Source organism: Canis lupus, chromosome 31, assembly GCF_011100685.1.
Source record: "Canis lupus familiaris isolate Mischka breed German Shepherd chromosome 31, alternate assembly UU_Cfam_GSD_1.0, whole genome shotgun sequence".
NCBI lineage: Eukaryota > Metazoa > Chordata > Mammalia > Carnivora > Canidae > Canis > Canis lupus.
In genome coordinates this window covers 37,425,383-37,440,761 of record NC_049252.1, presented here as the reverse complement: position 1 = coordinate 37,440,761, position 15,379 = coordinate 37,425,383, and the positions used below count along the sequence as shown (strand labels likewise).

Sequence of the window (15,379 nt, the reverse complement as noted above, 5' to 3'; positions counted from 1 at the left end):
TCCATGCTCATGGATCAGAAGAACAAGTATTGTTAAAGTGTCTAAACTACCCAAAGCAATCTATAGATTTAATGCAATTCCTATCAGAATACCAATAGCATTTTCCACAGAACTAGAATGAACAATCCTAAAATTTGTGTGGAATCATGAAAGACCCTGAATAGCCAAAGCAATCCTGAAAAAGAAAAACAAAAACAGAGGTACTACATTCCAGACTTCAGGTTGTATCACAGAGCTGTAGTCATCAAAACAGTATGTACTGGCACAAAACTAGACACAGAGATCAATGGAACAGAATAGAAAGCCCAGAAATAAACCCACAATTATATGGTCATTTAATCTTTGACAAAGGGGGAAAGAATATGTAATGGGAAAAAGACAGTCTCTTCAGCAAATAGTGTTGGGAAAACTGGACAACTATGTGCAAAAGAATGAAACTAGACCACTTTCTTACACCATACACAAAAATTAATTCAAAATATATTAAATGTGAGACCTGAAACCATAGAAATCCTAGAGGGGAGAGCACAGGCAGTAATGTCCCTGACATCAACCATAGGAACATTTTTCTAGTTATATCTACTGAAGCAAGAGAAATAAAAAGAAAATTATTGGGGCTACATCAAAATAAAAAGCTTCTGCACAGCCAAGTAAACAATCAATAAAACTAAAAGACAACCTACAGAATGGGAGAAGATATTTGTAAATGACATATCTGATAAAGGGTCAGTATCCAAAATAATAAAGAATTGATACAACCCTATACCCCAAACCCAAACAATCCAATTTAAAAATGGCCAGAAGACAGGAACAGACATTTCTCCAAAGAAGACATACAAATGGTCAACAGACACATGAAAAGATACTCAACATCACTCATCATCAGGGAAATGCAAATCCAGACCACACTGAGATATCACCTCACACCTCTTAGAATGGCTAAAATCAACAACACAAGAAACAAGGTGTTGGTGGGGATGTGGAGAAAGGGGAACCCTTGTGCACTATTTGTGGGAATACAAACTGGTGCAGCCACTGGGAAAACAGTGTTTAGTTTCCTCAAAAGGTTAAAAATAGAACTATCCTGTGATCCAGTAATTACAATACTGGATACTTAGCCCCCCATATACAAAAAACACCAGTTCAGAGGGATACAGGCACCCCTATGTTTATAGCAGCATTATCTATAATAGCCAAACTGTGGAAGCAGCCCAAGTGTCCATTGATGAATGGATAAAGATGTGCGTGTGTGTTTGTACAATGGAATATTACTCAGCTATAAAAAAGAATGAAATCTTTCCATTTGCGGCAACATGGATGGAGCTAGAGAATATTATGCTAAGTGAAGGAAGTCAGGGAAAGACAAGTACCATATGATTTCACTCATGTGGAATTTAAGAAACAGGAAGGAAACACATGAGCAAAGGATAAAAAAGAGACAAACTGAGAAACAGACTCTTAACAAATGGATGATCACCAGAGGGAAGGTGGGTGGGGTGCTGGGTGAGATAGATGATGAGGATTCAAGAGTGCACTTATCCTAATGAGCACTGAGTAATGTATAGAAGTGTTGGGTCACTATATTATATACCTGAAACCTAATACCGTATGCTACCTACACTAGAAAAAACAATGGGAGGGAGTGCAATGTGCTGATTGGGAGCCCTAGCACGTGGGTGAGGCTTGGGAACTTGACTGTAGTGAGAGCTTGTTCAGCCATTCAGTGGGAACCCACAGGTCAGCACCCTTAGGTGTTTTCTCTTGGGTTATTCAGATCGGCTGGAGAGGATTCATCTAGTCTGTCTATAGGGCAGAGGCCTACAAACTCTGGAAACAGAGTAGGGAAGAGAGAGTATCTTAGAATTTGTGGATGTGTTTTCACATAATTCATGTGTTTTCCAGACAGAGCCTCCATCTTCAATTGTGCTGAATGTCCCTGCTCTGGATTCTTTAGAAAATAAATTCCCAGTCCTCGAGGGAAAGAGCAATTGCTTAGGGGCAGGGAAAAGGGTAAGAGTCCAGAGATGTAATTGTTTCTTTTTGTAAAGGTCAGGCTTATTGAGTTATAATTTTACATAGAGTAAAATTCATTTATTACTACAGAGTTCTAGAAGTTGTGACATAGGCACACACCATGTAACCACTGTTGTAATCAAGACACAGGATAGTTTCATCATTGCAGAATATTTTCTTTACGCCACTTTGTGATCACCTCCTCCTCACTCCCAAGCCCTGGCAACCACAGATCTCTTTTCTCTTCCTGTAGTTTTGCGTATATAAACAGAATCATGATGTGTGTAGATTTTGAGGTCTGGCTTTTTTCTCAGTGTAATTCATTTGAGATTCATCATGTATTTGTGTGTATCAGTTGTTAATTTCTTTTACTGATATTTACATATTTTTTTTTACTCTACGGAGATACCATGGTCTCTCTATGCATCAGTTGAAAGATGTTAGGGTTATTTCCAGTTTTTGGCAACTGTGAACAAAGACATTGTGAATAAAATATTTGAAAATATATTTAACCAAAGAAGATACATAAATGGGAAGTAAGCACATGAAAAGATGTGTCTTTTCCAATATTTGGATAATTTTTATTGAGTTATTTGTTTTGTTATTGAGTATATTTGAGTTTATAGTCTATATTCAGGTATTTTTAAAAAATAAATCAGATACATATTTTACAAGTATTTTCTCCTGGCCTCCAGGTTCATCTTTTTATTTGCTAACTCTATCTTTTGAAGAACAGATGTTTTCAATTTTGATACAGCTTATTCTTTTTTTTTTTCTTGCTTGAATTGTGCTTTTTGTTTTTTATCTAAGAAATTCTTACCAAATTCAAGGTTACAAAGATTCTGTCTTGTGTTCTAGATGTTTTTTAGTTTTAGGTTTTACATTTAAGTCTATTACTAATTTTCATGTAAGTTTTATATGTGAGGTGAGGTATGGATTCACATTCTCTGGTTTTACATGTGTTCACTTTTTCCAGCACTTGTTGAAAAGGCTGTTATTTTTTAAAATTAATTAATTTTTTATGGTGCAGAAAGTTGTTTTTATTATAGCATGGGGATGGGACCCTGGACTAAAGGAGCTACACTGGGGAAGATAAAGAGCAACTGATTATATACTTTTAAGTTTGTGGAGGGAAGAGGTGGGGAGAGATGACGTAAATTTCTAATCTGTTGCTGAAAGTAGGGTATACCTGGCCTTGAAGGTCTATTTGTCAAGATAAGGTTGTATTTAGTCTTTAATGAAATATCAACATTAAGGCAGCTAGGAGTTACTTAAGGAATTTTTTTTTAATGAAAGATTTATTTATCTTAGAGCACATGAGGGGCAGGGGAGAGGGAGAGAATCTTCAAGTAGACTCCATGCTGAGTGTGGAGCCTGACATGTGGCTCAGTCTCACCACCTGTGAGATCATGACCTGAGCTGAAGCTAAGAGTCAGACGCTTAACTGAGCCACCTAGGTGCCCCGAGGAATCCTTTTTAAAAATTAATTAATTTAAATAATGCTTACATCCCATGTGGGGCTTGAACTCAGGACCCTGAGATCAAGATTCCCAGGCTCCACTGACTTAAGCCAGACAGGCAATCTGAAAAGGCTGCTATTTTTTTTATTAAAATGCATTTCTAAAAAAGATATCAATTGCATCTATGTGTTTGTTGAGATTTTACAAAACTGCAGTCTGTTCCAGGTTTCTCTAATCCTATTTCATTTGTCTCTATGATTGTCCCTTTACCATATCACACTGTCTTGATAACTAAGTCTTGAAATCAAGTACTCTGAATCTTTCAGTTTTTCTTTTTCTAATTGTTTTGGCTGTCCTAGTTCCTTCACTTTTCCAAATAAATTTGAGAATCAGTTTGTTGATTTCTGCAAACAAGCCTTACTGGGACTTTGATTGGGATTGCACCGAATATATAGATCACTGGAGAGATTGACACTGTAACAATATTGGGTCTTCTGGTCCATAAATGTGTTATATCTCTCAGTTTACTTAGGTTATCTTTAATTTATGTCCATGTTTTATGATTTTTAGCATACAAATCTTGCACATATTTTGTAAGATTTATACTTAAATATTTTATGTTTTTGGTGCTGTTGTAAATGATATTCTTTTTTTTAAAAAATTCCTTTCCCATTGTATTGTTACCAATATGTGGATACAATTGATCATTGTATGCTGACCTTGCTAAACTCAATTAGTTTGTGTTATTCAGGGGTTCTGTGTTTTAACTGATTTTCTTTCCTTCCTTTCTTAAGTCAGTAATGGAAATAGCATTAAAGTTTTCAACTCTGATTGTGAATAGATTTGCCTATAGAGTTCTATCATATATTGCTTTGTGTCTTTTGAAGCTCTTTTGTTGGGTACATACATAATTGAGACCATTATGTCTTCATGTTGTGTTGACCTCTCTATAATTATGCGGTGTCACTCTGTAGTCCTGGTAACATTTCTTGTTCTGAAGTCTACTTTGTTTGGTAGTAATATAGGCTCTGTAGCCTTCTTTTAAGTAGTATTTGTATGACATATTTTATTTATTTTTTTAAAAGATTTTTTATTTATTCATTCATAGAGACACAGCTAGAGAGAGAGAGGCAGAGACACAGACAGAGGGAGAAGCAGGCTCCATGCAGGGAGCCCGATGCGGAACTCGATCCCGGGTCCCCAGGATCACGCCCCGGGCTGCAGCTGCAGGCGGCGCTAAACCGCTGCGCCACCGGGGCTGCCCTGTACGGCATATTTTAGATATTTGTTTTTACTTTTAACTTTTGTCTTTATATTTATCTTGGGTGTCTTATGGACAATATATAGTAAGGTCTTACTGTTTTATGCATTCTCTGTCTTCCAATCAGTGTGTTTATAGAGTTTTCATTTAATGTATATAGAAAGAAATATGAAAATATCTCGTTTATTTTTTCCTCTTTTTTTGTTTGCTATAGATTATTTGAATATTTTATTTTATCTACACTGTTGGCTTATCACTTTAAAAACTTTTCTTATTATTTGCCCTAGGGTTACAATATAATCTTTAAATAATACTACACTGCTTGGGGTGTACTGTAGGAACCCTACATCAGTGCTTTTCCATCTATGAATGATACTTATTTCAGATTCCTTTTCTAGATGTTCATGTGGCTGGGTCATCTCCCAGTCTGGCTCTGTTGATTACTTTATTGCTCGACTCTGGGCCTTCTGTCTCCCTTGCTTTGTCATCATCATTTCTGATTGAACGTTGGACATTATGTGCAGGGCAGTAGAGCTAACTTTTTCTGTAATGGTCTGGAGAGTAAATATTTTAAGCTTTAGGGCCATATATGGTTTCTGCTGCATATTCTTCTTCTTCTCTCTATCTCTCTTTTTAAAAATATCCCTTTAAAATGTAAAAATCCCTCTTAGCTCACAGCCTGTATAGAAACCGTTCCTGGGCTGCTTTTGGCCTCTGGGCTGCAGTGTACCAGCCACTGCAGCAGAGAATGAGGTCACTGGTGTTGACATGTGGACATGGCCATGCCTCGTTCTGCTGGGCTGTTGGTGTGGGATGAGATGAGTGTGGGTTTTGTTGTTGCCGTGCTTGCCTTCTATGTACCATGGGCTTCAAATACCTCTCTTTCCCCTGTGCTGAGTGAGGGTGAGGGCTGAGGTGCCTGAGTGGTTTCCTCAGTGCCCTAGTCCGCCCCTTACTGTTGACCTTCCCTCTGTGTCTGTTTCTTACTTTGCTCCTGTCCCAGCTGTAGACTGCCCTTACTGGCTGCTGAATGTTTGCTGAGCTGATGCTGGAGGACGAGGGGAGCTGTTTGTCATCTCAGTTCAGCCCCTGTTATCTGTGTCTGGCTGGTAGGGCCTTCCCAGGCCTCCTCCCTGTGACAGCCACACTCTGCACCTGGCCTTTGGTAGCCCGTACTAGGGAAAGTTGCCCCCTCCATGGGTAGAGCACAGCAGTCTTCACTTTGCCCTGGGAGCCCTGGGTCAACAGCAAAAGCCTCTGGGTGGCCTTGGTGTGTGACACTTCCCACTGAGGACTTAAGTCTGCTCTTATAACCCACGCTTACTTCTTAAAAGGTTTAAGTGTAGTGCTAAGAAAGAGGTACCTATGTTGAGCCTGGATCCAAATATGATATTCAATCAAGAAGTGGATCAATGGCATATTAAAGTTTCCCAGTAGGAAGGAGTAAGCAGTAAGAAGAGTTGGATCCATCCTGGTTAAGAGCGTAGCTTTGTGTCGTGCTGTTTGCATCTAGCTGTGTTTTAGTGGTGCTAGAGTCCATGCAGGGTACCAGCTTCTGAACTCCAGAGAGAATTCCTCAGGAACATGGCAACACTGTGCATACTGTAGCCTATGACTCTGTGGGACCTGGAGGCCCCAAGAGCTGCCGTACCTGTACGTGGCCTCTAAGGGGTTGATGTACTTGGAATACAAATGAAGTAATAATTCTTCAAACAATCTTATGTGGACAGAATTAGAACACCATGAAAGGCCCTTGTGCTTTTAGTTCAGAATCTTAAAGTGATCTGATTATGAATAATATTTGAAGACAGGATGTCACTAAATAGATGGTCATTGAGTTTTATTGTGTCGCTCTTATGAGTGGAGCTCTTACATTGGAGTAACACTGTTTCTCATTCAGCTTGTAGTTGCTGGAGAGTCAGACCTGTCATTCAGAAGGGCCAAGAGCTCTGGAGGAATAGACTTTGCCTCCGTTCCTGTAGAGTCTCATTCTAACCAGAAGCATTCCCTCTCTCCCCCAGACCCAGACGCAGAAGTGTGTCTTCATGCACTGCGACTCGTCCAGTCTCTGGTCCTGGAGCCGGAAGTCTTATCCAAGTCGGCCTCTGAGTTCCGGAGCTCCCTGCCCCTGCAGCGCATCCTGGCCATGGCCAAGAGCCGCAACCACCACCTGCAGACCGTGGCCCAGGAGCTGCTGGACGACCTCCGCGCCCTGGAGCGTGATGTGTAGGGATGCTTGGTGTGTCCCTTCCCCTCCCCCAGGCCCCCACTTTGTGTTCTGAAACCATCACTGTGCGCCATGTGTTCTAGATGGTAGAATGTGAGTGCTCGAGAGGGACGTGAACGTGTTTGTATCCACACAACTTCCTGGAAGTGAAGAACCACAGAACTTCCTTCCTGTGGGTGGCTGGCTAGCCTGGCCCAGGGGCAGTCTTCCAGAAAGGCCCATGTCCTGCACCTAGAAGAGGGCCGTCTTAGAGCGGCTCCTGCTGCTCAGGAGACTTTCTGACACCTGTGGGTTCCCCATACAGAGAGGATGAAATAACCATCTGCCCCATTGGTCAGCATTTATCTGAGATACATTTTTTTTGAAAAACAATTCATTCTCTCTCTAGTTATAATTAATACCCTAAAATGCAAGTTTACCTTTAAACCTTTTGGTGAACCTGCTATTTCAGGTGACATTGGACATTTTAGTTCTATTTTTTGTGCCTGTTTTATTTTTGAATAAAGAAAGCCAGAAGAGTCACTGATGTGCACAACTATTGTTTTCTGAAATGTATACTTGCTATTAGGAAGTTGTATATTATAATGCATGTGCTTGGTGGGTAGAAAAAACCCTCCTTCCATTGTTCTGGGCCATTTGGCTATACATTCAGAAGTCCCATTTTTCCTATAACAAATATCATGAAAAGGGCCTCATAGATTAGAGTCCATGCAGTTGGTTGCAGTTCTTCACATGACATAGGTGGGTGTGTCCCAGGATCCCTTCACCATGTATGTCTTTCTCAACCACACCTAGGCCACTGGCAGAGAGCACAGAGGGATCCACTTCATTTCTCACAGACACCATGTGTGCCAGAGTGCAAGTTCCATCCACATCACCCTATAAAGTCACATTAGGGAACACGTTCGCTCCTCCCTTGTGCTGCTTCCCTCACAGTGATGCTGCGGGCCCTTGGGCTCTGGGCATCCTCTCAGAGTGAAGGAAAGAGCTGTCATCCCCTGATGGTGGCAGCCTAATATACGTTTATAAGCTGTTTCTGCTGCGTGGCATGTTAGAGTAATTTCATTCTTCTTAGGTGGATCTTATAGGCAATGTGTAGTTTATGGCTGAAGCTGAAGCCAGGGGCTTGGAGGAAGGCACAGTGCTGACTCGCAGGCCGACAGATTGCGGAGCACTGCTAGCTCATCGGAGCCAGAGAGCTGTTGTAAGAGACAGTTTGAAATTCATGGGTGCAGAAATCCATCCATCTGTGTGCTGTGGTTCTGTAGGTCTGACTATTGGCGAATAAAATTGAGGATGTTGTGTGTTTGTACTTTTTCGAGCATGGTATTTTCTTTTCGGGTATTTGTTTGATAAGGTAATGGGAGATAAACTAGTGTAATGAGCTTGTGCTGCCTCTAGAAATGCTGGGTCTGTTCCTGCCAAACACGGGATCTGCAGTGTATAGAGACACAGAACTGGGCCAAACATGAGTGTTATATAGCTTAGCTAATTAGTAGATGGATGTGATCAAGAAGGATACTTTTTTTTTTCTCCTAATTTTGAAGTGTTATAGGGATAGCAGGAGTCCTCATGAAAACTCCTTCAGGGAGAAACGCATGACAAATGCCATGTGTGGAGTGTCTATCACAGGAAAAGTACTTACAGCCAGTCTTAAGGAATGGCTTAGCCTTTCTAATATTTCTGTTTTTCATGTGAAGGTCAAGGGGGACACATGAGTTCTAACGAAATCTCAGTTTAAAAGTATGTATAAAAGCTTGTGCTTGGCAGTGTTTGGGTCTCTTGTGAATTTAAAATCAGAAACAAAAGCAGTAAAATAGCACATATATTTTAAAATTTATTTTCTTTTAAAGAATTCCTCTGACGTTAAGTTGAGGCACTGTTTCTTTCTCCACGGTGCTGTCAGTTTGTCTGTAAAGGCCTGGAGCCTGTCAGGCCAGCAGCAGCCAGGCCTCACACCACCCCATCCTGCCCGAGACGGTGCTCAGAGCAGCCCTCTTGCTCACGGAGCTCAGAGATCCTCATTCAGAAGCAGACCCATGCTGCGGTTCTGAGGCTGGCTTTCCATAGCTGGGTCTGTGCACGGCGCAGAGTGGGGTTGAGAAGTCCTCATCCCGGATATTTACATAGCCCCATGCCTTTTACTTATTTCAGAGGATTTCAAAATTAATTGGAACACCAAGCAGAGCATCGCAGGTCTGGGGCTTGAAACCAGCCTAAGGCCGGCACTCAGACCAGGGACAAAGAAGGGTGCAAATGAGAGTCGTAAATGTGCCTGTTGCTCTGGTTCTAACCAGTCCTGCCGTGAGCTGTCCTGCCATGACATTAATTTGAAGGGGGAAAGGTTGATGAATACTCCCGTAGACTTACTAATTTCGTGAGACAAAGTTTGCTGTTTTCTCCTATGCCGTGGATGCTGACTACCTGAGCAGGACTCCTCTGACCAGAGTAGAGTCTTGGGCGTAGATCCTGGTGTAGTACGGGACGCACTACAGGATACAGCACCCTGTCGGGACTATGCTGGCTCAGACGGCGGAGTGACGAACCCAGTAGAAGTTCTTTGATGCTCTTCCAGGCCAGGCTCAGGTGGGGAGGTCAAGACACAGCTGGTACACCTGCATCTTCACCGAGCTCGTCTGTAGGCTCACAGCTGTCCCTCTGCTCTGAGAGTGTGCACATTTAAAATTGTCTCCAGATGTAGAATAAGGAGTCCTTTGAATGTGCTAGTGCACGTTGCAAAATGAAGACTTGTCTTTTCTCACTTGTAATTCTTCAAGTGTCTTTTAATTGTGGCAGGATTTACCACATAGATGTAAAAGATAAGCATAAAATTACCATTTTGACCGTTTTTAAGTGTAGAATTCAGTGGCATTAAGTACATTCACAGTGTTGTGTAACCACCACCACCGTCTATGTCCAATACTTTCTGTCATACGAAACCGAAACTCTGTACCCATTAAACAAGATCTCCTCATTCCCCGGCTGCCCTCTTTCCAGCCCCTGGTCTCCTCTGTTCCACTTCTGTCTATGAATTTGACTCCTCTACATACCTCCTATAAGTGGGATCATAAAATATTTGTCCTTCTGGGCCCACTTATTTCACTGAGTGCAAAGTCTTCAAGGGCCAGCCAGGCGGTATCATGTCTCAGTTTCATTCCCTTTCATGGCTAAATAGCATTCCATTGTATCTGCATGCAGGCACACCTTGGAGATATTGCGGGGTCAGTTCCAGGTGCCCACGACAAAGCGGATATGGCAATAAAGTGAGTCTAATGTTCTGGTTTCCCAGTGCATGTAGAAGTTACGTTTACACCGCACTGTAGTCTGTTAAACGGTGTGCAGTAGCATTGTTTCTGAAAAACAGTTTGTTGATAGAATACGCTAACCATTATCTGAGCTTTCAGGGAATTGTGGTCTTTTTGATGGTCTTTGGACCATCTTTGGACCTTTGGAAGGTCTCCCCTCGATGCTGATGGTTGCTGACTGATTGGGGTGGTGGCTGCTGAAGGCTGGGATGGCCACGCACATCTTACAATAACACAATAATCAAGTTTGCCACATTGATCAGCTCTTCCTTTCATGAGCGATTTCTCTGTAGCCTGTGATGCTGTTTGATAGCATTTGACCCACAGGAGAACTTCTCACATCCTGCTGCCGCCTTATCAACTAAGAGTGTTTAATATTCGACATCCTTCATTGTCATTCCAACAGTCTTCACAGCATCTTCACCAGCCCTGGATCCCATCTCAAGACTCCACTTCTTTGCTCATCACTGAGAAGCAGCTCCTCGTCTGTTCAGGTTGGATCCTGAGATTGCAGCATCTCAGTCCCATCTTCAGGCCCTGCTTCTGATCCTAGTTCTCCTGCTCTTCCCACCACATCTGCAGTGACTTCCCCAACTAAAGTCTTGAGCCCTTCTAACGCCTCCATGAGGGGCTGGAATCAACTTCTTCCACATTCCTGGTAAAGTTGGTATTTTGACCTCTCCCGCGAATCACAGATGTTCTTAATGGCATCTAGAATGGTGAATCCTTACCAGAAAGTCTTCAATTGATTTTGCCCAGATCCGTCAGACGAATCACTATCCATAGCAGCTAAACCTTACAAAATAGATTTCTTAATAAGACTGGAAAGCTAAAATTACTCCTTGACCCATGGGTTGCAAGAATGGGTGTTGTATTAGCTGGCATAAAAACAGTAATCTCATTGTCCATCTCCCGCAGACCTCTTGGGGGACTAGATGTACTGTCAATGAGTGGTCATATTTTGAAAGGATTATTTTTTTCTGAGCAGTAGGTCTCCAGCGATGGGCTTAACGCATTCAGTAAGCCATGCTGTAAACAGATGTGCTGCCATCCAGGCTTTGTTGTTCCATCCACAGAGCCTGGGCAGAGTGGAGTTGGTTAGCATAATTGCTAAGGGCCCTAGGATTTTCAGAATGGTCAGTGAGCGTTGGCTTCCAATGAGGTTCACCAGCTGTGTTAGCACCTGACAAAAGAGCCTGTCCTTTGAAGCTTTGAGGCTGGGCATTGACTTTTCCTCTCCAGCCATGGAGCCATGTCCCATGATGTATAAGAGTTAAATTTTTATCAAGTCAATCTGTTTTTCTTTTGTTGCTTAACTAAGAAACACTAGATGACATCTTCTTCCTATGTAAGAGAGTTTTTACTACCTGGGAAGCCTGTTGTTTAGACACCTTCATAATGATCTTAGCTAGGGTTTCTGGAGAACTTGCTGCAGCTTCTACGACAGTAGTTGCAGCCTCGCCTGGCATGCTCACGTTGTGGAGACGGCTTCTCTCCTTAAACCCCATGAACCCACCTCTGCTAGCTTCCTCACCTCTCAGCCTTCACAGAATTGAAGAGAGTTAGGACTCTTCTCTGGATTAGGCTTTGATTTAAGGGAACGTTGTGGCCAGTTTGACCTGTCCAGACCACACAAACTTTTTCCAAATAAGCAATAAGACCGTTTCACTTTATCATCCGTGTGTTCACTGAAGTAGCACTTCTAATTTCCTTCAAGAACTTTTTCTTCGCATTTGCCACTTGGCTGTTTGGTGCAAGAGGCCGAGCTTTTGGCCTGGCTCAGCTTTTGACATTGCCTTCCTTACTAAGCTTGATTATTTCTAGCTTTTTATTCAAAGCGAGAGACGTTCAACTCTTCCTTTCACTTTAACACTCTGAGGCCATCGTAGGGTTATTCATTGGTCTAATTTCAATACTGTGTCTCAGGGCCAGGGAGGCCTGAGGAAAGAGGGAGGAATGGGGGAACAGCCAGTGAGTGGAGCAGTCAGAATGCACACAACACTTACTGGCTAAGTTTGCCATTTTATATAGGTGCGATCAGGGCACCCCAAAACAGGTAGGGTAGTAACATCAAAGATCACTGGTCACAGATTCCCCACAACAAATGTAGTAATAATGAAAAAGTGTGGAGTGTTGCAAGAATTACCAAAATGTGACACAGAGACATGAAATGAGCAAATGCTATTGGAAATAATAGTGTCAGTAGACTTGGTGAAGGCCACAAACCTTCCATTTGTTTAAAAAAAAAAAAAAGAAAAGATAAAAGCAGTATCTGTGAAGGGTAATAAAGCAAAGTGCAATAAAACAAGGTACGCCCGTGCCATATTTTGTTTATCCATTCATCTGTTGATAGGTTGTTTCCACCTTTTGACTGTTGGCATAATGCTGCAGTGAATACTGGCGCACAGGTCTCGGAGTCTCCGCTTTCAAGACTGCTGGGTGTATACTTAAACGTGCAATTGCTGTGTCACACTGTAGTCCTATGTTTAACTGTTAAAGGGACTGCCAAACTGCTTTACACAACAGCTGCACAATTTTACATTCCCAACAGTGTCCATGCACGAGGATTCCTGTTTCTCCATGTCCCTGCCAACACCGGTTATTTTCCGTTTGTTTTTGTTACAGCCATCTTTATGAGTGTGAAGTGGTATCTTATTGTGCTTTTGATTTGCATTTTCCTGATGACCCAGTGATGTTGAGCCATCTCTTCATGTGCTTACAGGCTATTTGCATATCTACTTTGGAGAAATGTCTGCTCAAGTCTTTTATCCTTTTTCGAATTGTGCAGTTTGCTGCTTCTTGTTGAGTTCCAGGAGCTCTTTATATATTCTGGATATCAATCCCTAGTCAGATAGATGATTTGCAAATATTCACTCCGTTTTATGGGTCGTCTTCTCACTCTGTTGATAGTGTCCCGTGATGTATAAGAGTTAAATTTTTATCAAGTCTATCTGTTTTTCTTTTGTTGCTTAACTAAGAAATCATTGCCAAATTCATAGTCATGAAGATTTTCCCCTATGTTTTCTTGTAAGAGTTTTATTGTTTTTCTCTCTGCAGTTTAGGTCCTAGATCCATTTTGAATCAATTTTTGGATATGGTGTGAGGTAAGGGCCCACCTTCATTCTTTTGCCTGTGGATTTCCAGTGTTCCCAACCATTTGTTGAATTTTGTGATTGTCATTTGGAAATATTTTTACAAGTGTGATTTTCAAAACACAAAGATTCGTGTATGTTGTACTCGTATTTTAGGAGCCTTTGGTGTTTTTCGTGAGTATTGTATTGTAAGGATTTTAAGTTGTTCCTAGTAGAGCTTCCTCAGCAGCTACTCTCCCACCAAGGATGCATATTTAATATTCTTAGAACATACCTAGCCCCAAATGACTAAAAAAATAAATAAAAATGAAGGCATATTCATAGTTCAGCTTTTTAGAATAAATGGTTTTATGCAAACAGTTACTCTTGGACGTCTGAGAGAAGAATCCAGGGAGCAGGAAGGGTAGGTGCAAGGGGCAAGGGCCCTGCAGCACTTGTTTGGGGCGAGTTTGAAGATAGCAGGGAGCGTCTGGGTACCAGCATGGGACAGACTTCATGGTTTGCTTTGTGTGATGGTGCATTGTTAGAGAGTTGGAGGCAGGAGCAATATCTGATTGTCCTTTTTAACATGTAAAAAGAATAGATTTAATTTTTAGGATCAGTAGGTGGCTACACTGTCTGGCTTCAGCCTAGTGGTCACCTGCCAGCCCCAGCACCGTAAGCCACAGGGGTTAGGGGTTCACGATACCAAGACCAGTGAGACACATGCCTCCCCAGACTGCAGCCTTGGTGCCCTGGGCCAGTACCTGTACTTCCACACCCAGGCTGGAGGTGGACCTGGCACCTGACTCGCTGCCCCGCACGTGTGTCGTGCAGAGCATGGGTGAAGCAGAGGGGATGTGTCCCTGTGGGGTGGAGGAGAGCCCGCTCACTGCCAGTTCTGCTCTCAGCCACCTGCACCGTCAGCTCCTCAGCTGTCCCGGGTCCACTCTCTCCTGGACTGCGGACCTCACGGCAGACGTTTTTAGCAATGGAGGAATCCTGGAGTGCTTAGCCAGTGCAGTGAGCTGCTCTCCACAGATGTGTACGAAAGCACAATCTCTCGGCATTTGTGGGGACCCCGTCAGTGTCAGGTAGGTGACCTCTTGCCCTGGGTGTGAGAATCACATGACACGGGACTGTGGCATGACAGGCATTTGATAGCGCCATGACTTCTGTGAGACTGTAAGGCCTCCCACAGGCCCTGGGAGCTGGCCCTGTAGCTGGACGCATTGGTTTTCTGGCGGCCGCCGGGGCTTGTGTCCACTTCGCTCCAGCTCAGTCCTCACACTCACTGTCTGCAGGTAGGGGGGGAGCCCAGGCCATTGAGCTGATGAGATCACAGCCTCATGGCAGCCTCTCCCCGCTGGGTGTGCGTCCATGCTCACCTGTGCTCACCTGTTCTCCAGGCCAGGGTCTGATCCTGCTCCTGGGTTTTCCCAGTTCTGGTGACTAGTGGTTTCGGTCCCTTGGGGCTCCTGTGGCCCAAGGCACAGGAGGCAGGGGAAATCGAACACAGCAGTGATGGCCACCAGTTACCCCTTCTGCCCACCCACCCAGGTGGCGTTTGGACCACACATCGGGATCCATGACAGGCTCCTGTAGCTGCCTGATTGCAAGGAAACAGGCAGATAACACGGAGAGAGAGACCTAGATTAATCATCAGTATTGAAAACTTTGATTTTTAAAGGGTTCTGTTCAGTGTCTGCAGGTCAGTTTATAAAAGTATGTCCTTCTGTCTCCAGCCTGCTGGTTCCTGGGGTCACTGTAGTCTGTTACCTTTGCTGGGAACACTGGGTATTTCTCTGTGTCATTCTTTGTTTGAGATCCCCTAGAGCGGAGGCCAACGGGCCTGGAGCAGAGGCCTTCCTGCCTGCTGTAGGCCAGCGAGCCAGCTCCCGGAGGCCGGGCTGGGGCTGGGCTGGGGCTGATGGGCAGGGCGGTGGGGGCCGGGGAGAGGAGACCCCGTGCAGAAGGGCTGGCGCTTTTGCTTTTCTTTCCCATCTTTAACTCGCTGCCCATGGAGCAGAGATGAAGGACAG

General features: G+C 43.3%; 1 protein-coding gene across 2 annotated transcripts in view; it reads left to right on the top strand.

Moving 5' to 3' along the window:
- Positions 1-8,273, top strand: part of HSF2BP (heat shock transcription factor 2 binding protein) — a 101,712-nt gene extending 93,439 nt beyond the window's left edge. For both annotated transcript variants that reach the window (XM_038581595.1, XM_038581594.1), the window contains one exon: positions 6,756-8,273. In XM_038581595.1, coding sequence (XP_038437523.1) covers positions 6,756-6,964 — 209 coding nt within the window. In that variant the 3' untranslated portion in view covers positions 6,965-8,273. The remainder of the gene's footprint in view (positions 1-6,755) is intronic.
- Positions 8,274-15,379: the final 7,106 nt, after the last annotated feature.